Raw genomic sequence first — 10,446 nt, forward strand, 5'->3', positions numbered from 1 at the left:
TTTCAGTGTGGATTTGATTTCAGGGAATAAGAAAAAGGTTGGTGGACATAAATCAGGAGAATATGGGTGATGATTTAATTCTGGAATCCCTTATTTTGGCAAAAACTGCAGTGGGAGGTCTCGCACTCATGCAAGAGGAATTAGCTCCCTCTTTCCTGAAACTGAGGTCTTACTCGACAAATTCTCTAAACCAAATGAGACAATACTGCCACATAATATTCCTTATTCACTGTCTGACCTCATGCAACAAATTCTTTGTGAATGATTCCCTGGCTATTGAAGAACATGACCAATATCACTATTTTCTTTTTTTACTTTTGAAATATACATTTTTTGTGCCTTTGTAGTTGGCTAGCACCATTCCATGCTTCGTCTTTTTGTTTGGGGACCATACTAGAAAGAGCATGTCTCATCACCCATTACAACTGAGTCAAGCAGGGAACAATCATTATTCACACAGTGAATAAACTCTTGACAAGCCTGTAGCCTGAGAGCCTTCTGCTCATCAAACCGTGCAAAACAAACGTTGAGCAGATCTTCCATCTTCCGAGATCTTCCACTAAGATTTTGTAAAATGTATGTAAAGATTTTAATAGAAACATGTTACTTAAAGTTTCCTCATAAATACTTGTAGAAATGGAGTAACATCATGGTAAAATAGTTCACAAAACTCAATTGCATTGCAGTCCTAATTTGTTATTTGCAGATGTTTTAAATAACAGTTTGAAGCACAGAATATATAACCAAAAAATTCATAGCGCATTTTGCAAAGTTTAAGATCAAAGGTCAAATATGAAGACCTGAAAACATAACTGTGGTATATTTGTGTAATAAGCCACTAGAAATGCCATTTATTAGCATTCAAGAGAGCACAAAATGGGCTCTATGTATTAATTAGGGGAGAAGTCATACAACTTTTTCTAAGGCAACTTGTGCCCAAAAAACAAGTTTTTTGACGACTTTCGACATCTGCTCTCCAAAACCTAATGTCCATAAAATTGTAAAATTTTCCAGGAATACTTACATCCATTAGGATTACATTACAGGATATCATTAAACTCTGAGTGGGTTGGGTTCTGACATGTGTTGATTTGTGATCTCTCCAGTATGATGCTTGGTGGTGAATGGACAAGTTACGGAGGTGAGCCACACATGAAAGAATATGCATGGCTGGGCAGCTATGAGCAAAGTTTGTTCTGTCACCAAGACGGTTTTATCTTATATAAATGAATACATTTCACTGGTTTGCCAAAAAGATGGTCAGGTTTGGCAGATGGCCAATTTACTCAGGCCAACATTACAGATTTCACCTGTTGCTATAGGTAGTTTAACACTATGTCAGAATTTTGTTGTGAATTACAACGTAAGAAATAAGCCATTTTCCAACATAGTTCTCACCTTGGCAAGGGTATCACAGAGTTCCACAAGATACTCGAACACTTGACTGTGAAGGGCAGGATTTGTAAGCTGATTCACATCACCCAGTGCTCCAAGCATACGTCGCCAAAGCACTACAGCAACATCTGGTAACCAACCACGTACTGAACCTCCTGCCATAACTGAACGTCTCTCCAGACTGCCCCCATCTGGTAGATCTAAACTTGTGCCATCCCCTCCACTAAGAACATCAATTTGCATGGGTGAGTCTTTGATAGAATTGCTCTCAACACCACTTGATGCTGCAGGAGAAGGGGAACGGGTTGGTCCTTCTGATTCTGAATACTGATTTGGTGTTCCTGACCGAGCTCCTCGCAACGAATCCACAGAACGAGACTTCCTGCACAGCCTGTTACGGGGCTGGCAATGTATGGAACTTGACTGTGGGCTTGCCATGAGACGTGCAACTTCTTGTTCAACAGATATTGGCAATACTGAAATATTTATAAAATGGCTGATTACAATGCATATAAGTATACTGCAAGATACAAATTCAAAGCAGATAAATGTTTGGTACCATAAAAACAGCGATACCAATATGCAGGTGAAGGAATTGTGAGTTACATTGTTACAGAACAGTGAAGTATGGAGTACCATGGAAGGATTTAGTGGGTGGAAAGATGTGGAATCATATCCACAAGAAATACACATGAAAAGCAAAAAATGTAAGAAGGCAATAAATAAGGTATATACGAGGAGCATTCCGTATATAATGCCTCCTATTTTTTTAATGAAAACTACAACAGATACAGAAAGCATAATACCACAGTTAAATAGAGCAAGATTTCAGCTACTTACAGTTATTTTTAGACAATTCGTTATGCACTTTTGCCAGCGATGAACAAGAGCCTGTATGCCGCACCTGTAAAAGTTTGTGCCCTGTCAACCCCTCTCATATGTTTATTGCAGCCCCCAATTACCTCGGGTCTGCTTTTTTTCCCCTTTGCGATTCGCTTTTGCAGAATCCACGATTTTTGTTGCGTGAAGAGTGGAGATAAGTTTGACGTCTCTTTAATCTCTTCACACCTGTATGAGAACCTGCCCCTTCCTAGAAAACATAGATTTCACTTTTTCAAATTTTTTATGTCATCCTTTAGTTCTTTAGGAGCTCCTCTGTCCATTCTGAAGGTACCACACACATAGGTATTTCTCTGTAATAACATCTCACACAATTCTACACTATTGCAAGAGTTATCCTAGTAGAGATGATACCCTTTATCTAGAAGCTGTGGCCCCAACATATCGACAACTAATTCCTTTATAGGTCTTGATTTTTCGCAATAAATTTCAAAATTCAAAATACATCCACCTGTTGATTCACAAACAAGATAAGCCTTTATATCGTACTTATCAGGTTTGTCAGGCATATATACTCGGAAGATAAGACGTCCTTTCCAAGCAATCATTCCCTCATCTATTGCAATTTCCTTTTCAGGGATATATGTGTTTCTAAATTTCCCCACTAATGAGTCTATAATTGGCCTAACTTTATACAGGGGATCTTCACAGTCAGCTGGTCATGCATCGTTGTCTGCAAAATGAAGAAATTTCGAGATCTGTTGGAACCGCTGCAAAGACATCTTTTGTCCATACCATGGAGTGTGAAATAGGGGCCTAGTGGACCAATATTCTTCAATTTCGGGGCGTTTGTCGATTCCTGTCATGAACACAATTCCTAAGTATGTCCACATTTCATCTGGTGTGGCATATTTGTAATTGTGTTCTCGATAGTGAGGAGCTAACTCATGTGTGTTGAAGTGCTGGTGAGCATAGCAATTGGTTTCAGTTGTGATGTGATTTACTAAGTCGCATCCAGAAAAATTTTAATCCATGAAAAGGGGTGCATTTTATGTGCTATATCAATTTTGATCCCAGAACTACTAGTAAATGGAACTATTGTTGGTACAATGTCTCCATACATCCATGAGCTGGGCGTGTCAGGCATCGCATGATTACTGTCTTGTGGATCATTGTCTATAACTGTATTATCCATAATGTGTATATATTAACCGTCTTTTAGTGCATACAATTTCACATGTCACTTCACACTACATGTTTCGGCATCATTCTGCCACCCTCAGGTGTATTAATCATGTTAAACCATTGCACTGCACGTGATTAATACATCTGAGGATGGCAGAATGATGCCAAAACATGTAGTGTGAAGTGACAAGTGAAACTCCATGCACTAAAAGATGGTTAATATATACACATTATGGATACGAATCAGTGCAACAGAACACTAAAATACAACTCTGTATTACTGTCACTATCAACTTCGTCTAATTCAGGAATCATTACTTCATCGCCACTTTCATCATCAGCACAAATCTCGTTCACAACACTTTCCAGCTGGTCTGTAGGAACACTCCGACACTTGCTGTGAGAAGCCATGGTGAAACTGAATGAATGTGAAATATTTTCTGACCTTTTCCTTCTTGGAGGGTTCTGACAGTAATATAGACCCCCACAAAGTCAACAAGGGTTCTTTACAACCATGCACAAAAACTACCATAAATATGTCTTTGGTTGACGAGTGCCAAGACAGCAAAGAAGGGAAGAGTGTATCAAAGCGTGAAAACATGCCAACGCCAGGGAAGGACTGGCATCGTCCGGGTGCAAAAATGCACCTGCGCCAGTCGAAGAGTTAACACAAANAAAAAAAAAAAAAACAGGAGGCATAATATACAGAATGTCTTTCATATATGAAAATTATTTCATGCTGAAACTGCTGGAGTTAAATCCATGAAAACAGGAGCTGAAACTACATGAATCACTGGAAAAAACAGACAACCATTTGACAGCTTCTGTAATTGGATCATTCATGATCATGTTATTAGTACCTGGAATGACAACTGTATTATTCTGTGGTCTTGAGGTATGGTACATCTTCCTTGAAGGTGTACACTGACCATACATCAAGTTGCTTTCACTCACACTTCGAGGCAGATGGGATCGCTGAGAAGAATCACCAGAGCTATCTCGACGCTTCCCTGGACTCCCATGAAGACGTAATAAGCCTAGGCCAATTTCTGGAAAAATAAGAAGAGAAACAAATCCTAGTTCTCACATCTAACAGTAACGCGATTAAATTAACATGTCAAAAAATTTTAACTCACACAGTCCATCAGAACATCAATCTGTTCTCATTCACACAATGCCAATAAATGTGAGAGCCATCCTTTCGAGCACATATGTTTTGATTCATAGCCAAATAGTTCAAACAGTAATCCTATACTTGCAAAGACAAGAACTGAAATGATTTCAAATATTTTCATAATAATTCAAGACAATTTTAAAAAAGGATCTGACGTACCTTCCTTCTTAAAATGAACAGCTAATTTCCAGAACAAATTATTTTACAGTACTTCAAGCCCAGACACTGAACTGTTTGGAAGTATGAGGTACTGATGCACTCAAATATATTGTAAAATATAATATATTGTTACATGTACACCTATTGCTGGGCAATGTGTTGGTAGGCCACGCCATAGCTCAAGCGGTTAGTCGCTGGCTTCCCACTGTGGCAGCCCGGGTTCGATCCGGGGTCTGGTCAAGTGGGATTTGTGGTGGACAAAGTGGTTCTGGGGCAGGTTTTCTCCGAGTACTTCGGTCTTCCTTGCCAATCTTCATTCCACCAATTGCTCCACAATCACCCTCACCTATCATCTGCGGCTGGTACAATAGGCCAGAAGTTGCCGCAGTACAGGGGACTTAGTCCCACCCCACTAGCAATAAAAAAAAAAACTTATATGTTTGATATATAAATATTGTGCCATGTGGACTTATTGTTAGGCAATGACCATGAAATAAGTGGCTATACAATGACCGTTGCTAGGTTATGGCCAAAACAGACGTGCATGCAACAACGGAGGAACTGTTGGAGACAGTGCTTTCCATGTGGTCCATGTCGAGGCCACATATTGAGAAGCAGTTGCAATTATGAGTCCTGAGATGGCAGTGAGACAAGTAGGAGGCTTGTGTGAGATGGCTGCCAGCCTGGGAGTTAGTCATTCAGCCAGTCAGTTGAGTGCAACTGAATTCAGTTGAGTTGAACGGAGTCAATAGTTGTTGTAGCTGAGTATGGGAACAGTTTGTGAACATAAAGTAAGCGAAACGTCTGCTGTTGGAAGCCGCTACTAAGCAGTGACTATAAAAGACTGAGAAGACTATGTGTGCTGTAGTTACAGTGAACTTTGGAGTGTGTAACTCAGTGAGGCTGTCATAGTTATTTGTAGTTACATTCTACAAGAATCCAATTCATCCAAAACCCATCTATAGTCACTCATACACGTAACAATATATAAATATTTAATTATGATGAATGATATAAAGTCATATGAAGATAGGCCATCAGCCATAAATGACAGTACTGTGTTCATACACGTGAACACACAGCTCTGATGCTAAGAACATATGTGGTGCATTCAAGTTCTAAAGTCTCCGATTTTTTTCTCGCACAATAATCACACAAAAAATTTGAAACTTCTGTCACTTTTCAACGTAATCTCGCTGCAGCCGTACACATTTTGTTCTGTAATTAATTACTTAGTCAATTATTGGTTGGCTGGCCAGTCACTGGGTTGATCAGTTGGTTGGTTAGCTGTACATATGCTATGCATGGGTAGCAGCATGAAAAATGATGGTGAAGAAACAACCTCTGGTTGGGGAGAATAAGGACTAGGCGCAGAGGTTATGAGAGGGAAGATATGAAAAAGATAAGCTCAAAGAAGGGTGGCAACACACACATAAGACATATTTATGAGTGGACATAAGAAAATGGAGGTAACTTTATCATATAAAGTCTCATTCTGAGAGGTGTGTCAACTGATGATGAAGAAGAAGAGATGAGGAAGGCATCAGGAAAAACCTATGGTGCAGGTAACAAACACCTTACCATTAAACAGGTCAATAAACAGGCTTGTATAAAACAGATAAACACTACTCTTTAATATATTACAATTCACTAACCTGGAGAGGTGTAACTGCTCAAGCCATCTTCAGGCTGGGAAGGACCATGGGACTGAGAAAGAGTCTTGCCCTGAGAAGATATCTCACTTCCCCTTCTCCCTGTACTGCTAAAGCTTGCTTGTGGCTGATCTCCACCCTGCTGTTTTCCACCTCTTCGTTTCTTTGCCTTCTGTTCAGTCAGTCTATCCAGTGGTAAGTCATTCAAGTCAAGATTATACACATGGCGAGCTAATACTCGGGTCAGAGTTTCCAGTGTTTTCTGAAACAGTAACAGAAACAGTCATTAATTAACAGTAATTCATTAATTATGCTGTATTATGCTGTATAAATACAGTGAGACCCCCATTTCAAGTTTTTATGGAGAGCATTGGATATGAACACTAAAAGGAGGAAAATCTTGAACAGAAGAAATTCCTCAAGCCAAGGGACATTAAACGGAGATGCTACGGTTTTATAATATTATTCATTGTCAACTTATTATTTATTAACTAATATTGAAAATTAATTATAATTAAAACATTAACAATTATTAGTAGGCAGCGCCAAAGCTCAAGCGGTTAGTCGCTGGCTTCCCACTGTGGCGTCCCGGGTTTGACTCCAGGTCTGGTCAAGTGGGATTTGTGGTGGACAAATGGCGCTGGGGCAGGTTTTCTCCAAGTACTTCAGTTTCCCCGGTCAATCTTCATTCCACCAAATTCTACATCATCATAATCACCCGGGGCAGGTACAATAGGCCAATCAGTAGCCGACGTGCCGAGTGGACCCAACTGGACTCCACCCCCACTATGCAAATTTATTTTTTTACAATTATTAGTAGGAAATATTTTGATGGATTCATATAAAATTGGCTAGCATGGTTAAGTAAGCAAAATGGGTTTTTCTTAAACCTTTCCAGGTGTCACGTTTAGAAAAATTTCTGCAGGCAGGTCGTCAGGGGTTTTTAAATGCCTGCAGAGTCACTAAGGGAACTGTTTTGCCTGAAAAGTCAGTGAAATAAGGGCATAAATTAAAAAAAATGTGCACTTACATTTTTGACTAATTCTTGGGCCAACCCATCACTGCTACAATATCTGTCAGTTAATCGGTGGTAGTCTTAAATACCAGACAGACTGAGTCATAGTGTGTCCATCAAGAAAAGAACTATTCTTGAAATGAACGGTTTCTCAGAGTATGGTTAAGTTATACACATTGCCTGTAAGTTTTCTGTAATTTGGAATTATACTGTGAATGCAGCCAGTGTCACTTTCAGCAATTGCAAATACTCTGATGCTCCACTTCGTTGCCCTTTTTTTTTTTTTTCCTTAAAGTTCTTAAAATTATTTTGCACTTGAACCCAACTGCTGATTCATCTATTACAATGTTTCTACCAGGCATAAAATTTTTCTGAAATTGTCTCTCTATCTGTTTTATCACCCCATGTACTTTCTTATCTTCTTGATGGCCTGACTGTTTTATTTGGTGGTATCATTTCCCGACTTGTATCATCGCCAATTATCATTTCTTCCCACCCACCAACATGCAATAACACTTGTTTTGCTCTCTCACTTTCCGACATTTCGTTCATCAACTCTTCACTCACAGTTTCTCCTTCAATTTCCAAATTAATATTATCATCAGAGTCAATATCAAGTTATTCACTTAACATATCATTGCTAGATTCTTCATCCGCATCACATGAAGGATTATATCTAGTTTCTTCAATCTAGAGGGCCTTGGTTCAGCTGAACATAAAAGCATGCTACTAACACGTGACACGCTCTAATATATAAATGGCATTCATTCCTCAAGAAGTTCAAATTATGATTCCAAGATGGCAGAAGGAGGCTGACAAAACATTCATGAATGCATTGCTATGGTCTACAGTGCCAGCTAGTGATATATGATCACAATATGACCGCAGAAACACAAACCAAACTTTGTCGATAGTATATCAACATTTGTCCATGGAAGCATAGTCATGATGTCAATTATATACTGACGCTTGACTGTAAAGGGTTATGGATAAATATGCACTCTTGGCTTCAAACGCATGAAATGAATGCATTTACAGGCAAGTCACATTGGTCTGCACATCAAATCTCTGAAACGAGATGTACTGCAGAAATAAATCTGATATTCAGGGTCTACATAAAAAGTTGCGAGTTTTTAGTCTATATTGGTCCAGTACAGCCGCTATATAAAGTTCATGCAAAACTTTTCTCAACATTTTCTCATCATACAAATGATGAGTTGCAAAAATTTAATCTCATAATGAACTACAATCTTTATCTGAAGCATTCTTAAATGTAATGAATTTGTAATGAAATAAAATAAAAACAGTTTCTCACTATGCACGATATCCAGTAAGTGAATGCTGAGACAAATATGCAAAATTGGAAAGAATGAATTCGGAAAATACTCTGGAGCACACATTCCTCTCTTGTTTAACAATTCAAAATGAAGGTATGTTTGCAAGGTATTCAAATGTAAATGCATGTAAAGTAGACAGCTTTCTGCATTGAACTGCTTTTATTCTGTTCTGCAGCATAATATTTGTAATGAGAAAATAAATGTTACTCACTGCCCATTCTCTTATCAGCTCTTCCCACTGTGTGAGGGATGACAGAACCACCAGGAACCGATCCCATAACTCCGGGGATATTATGACATTAAGGTTTGCTTTGATCCATGTCACTATCAGTGTCTGTAATAATGAAAGATCAATATAAACAGATTAATAAAGCTGAATGGTTCAAAAAATTAATTTCCACATGAAAGGTAGGAAGTCTTTCTTGACAGGCCAAATCTGGCTGCTCCACCTGCAAGAACATACAAGCAATAGCTGAGTGTGCTTCAATTAATAAATGGATGGACAGAGAGACTGTCAACTGCCATTACTATGAAGTGCCAGTATTACTGTTTATCTTGTATTGTTTTGACTGCAGCTGCAAATGACTCACTGTGATACAAGCATATATCAGTTCCCTTTGTGTCTGTTCTGGTAAGACATTAAAAAATATTGTCATATGTTCAGTGATTATANTTATTGTTTTGACTGCAGCTGCAAATGGCTCACTGTGATACAAGCATATATCAGTTCCCTTTGTGCTTGTTATGGTAAGACATTAAAAAAATATTGTCATATGTTCAGTGATTATACATGGAATTTAGATTGGTAACCAGATTTATTTGAGTTACAAACCTTAACTACAATTTACTATAGTGCCACACAGTCTACACAGTCTACATTTCACTACAGCATGACATCACTACAGCTTAACAGACACAGATTTTGAGGACAAGAGTGCAGAAGGTGACTAAAAAGTTACATTTATGCCTTATAAAATTACACAGGTTCAAGCAGTTTAAGAAAGAGAAGAAAGTATTTATGTAACTGATTTCTGTGACCAGAACATGATGGTACTCTTGATGCAAAATTTACATTTTATTGAAGAGCCTGATTCCGTCTGAGGGGTACATTAATACTCAGAACTGCTGTGACTCCATTTTTGTGGCGGTATAATAGTTCATGCACTCGTAAGTTCAATTATTCATCGAGGCGTGTTCAACTTTGTAAAGCACTTCTGACACCAAATTGTCACGTGTTGGGTAGGGCACGCACGACAAGTAACTTCACGCCTTATTTGATATAGCGAATTTATTGGACACTCGGTCTTACACTTAGACAATTCACAGTTACTGCCATCAGCAGTATCACAATTACTTCTCCTGTTTCCATTCACTCCGAAGAGTGCTGGACTGTAACTGGCTGGTTACTCTCTCTCTAGTAACTCACTTACTCGTAACTGGCTCAATCCTCACTCACTAATCACACACTACTGAATAGTGTTTGCTGCTCCTTATTTAGCCTTGGCATGGACAACAATGAAAACAGTTACGTGATAGGTACCGCTGTTGCCTGACACTGTGTTTACAGGGGTTGCTAGCAACGCTGTCGGGTGTTGTTTATGGCTGGGTAGTAACCACTGTATTCCTTGTTACGTCACCGTGGCAACAGTTGCCTGGTGCAGCGGCTCCTCTGTCACATCAACGCGCACG

The 10,446-nt window shown here is 38.9% G+C and overlaps 1 protein-coding gene across 5 annotated transcripts in view; it reads right to left on the reverse strand.

Annotated features, from left to right (window-relative positions):
- LOC111866369 (probable Rho GTPase-activating protein CG5521) overlaps window positions 1-10,446 on the reverse strand; it is a 134,665-nt gene that overhangs the window by 81,409 nt on the left and 42,810 nt on the right. For all 5 annotated transcript variants that reach the window (XM_023855257.2, XM_023855256.2, XM_023855258.2 and 2 more), the window contains 4 exons: window positions 8,969-9,091; window positions 6,409-6,667; window positions 4,281-4,469; window positions 1,399-1,871 (listed from right to left, as the gene is read on the reverse strand). In XM_023855257.2, the coding sequence (XP_023711025.1) occupies window positions 1,399-1,871; window positions 4,281-4,469; window positions 6,409-6,667; window positions 8,969-9,091 (1,044 nt within the window). The remainder of the gene's footprint in view (window positions 1-1,398; window positions 1,872-4,280; window positions 4,470-6,408; window positions 6,668-8,968; window positions 9,092-10,446) is intronic.

Source organism: Cryptotermes secundus, unplaced genomic scaffold (genome assembly GCF_002891405.2).
Source record: "Cryptotermes secundus unplaced genomic scaffold, Csec_1.0 scaffold497, whole genome shotgun sequence".
NCBI classification, from domain to species: Eukaryota; Metazoa; Arthropoda; class Insecta; order Blattodea; family Kalotermitidae; genus Cryptotermes; species Cryptotermes secundus.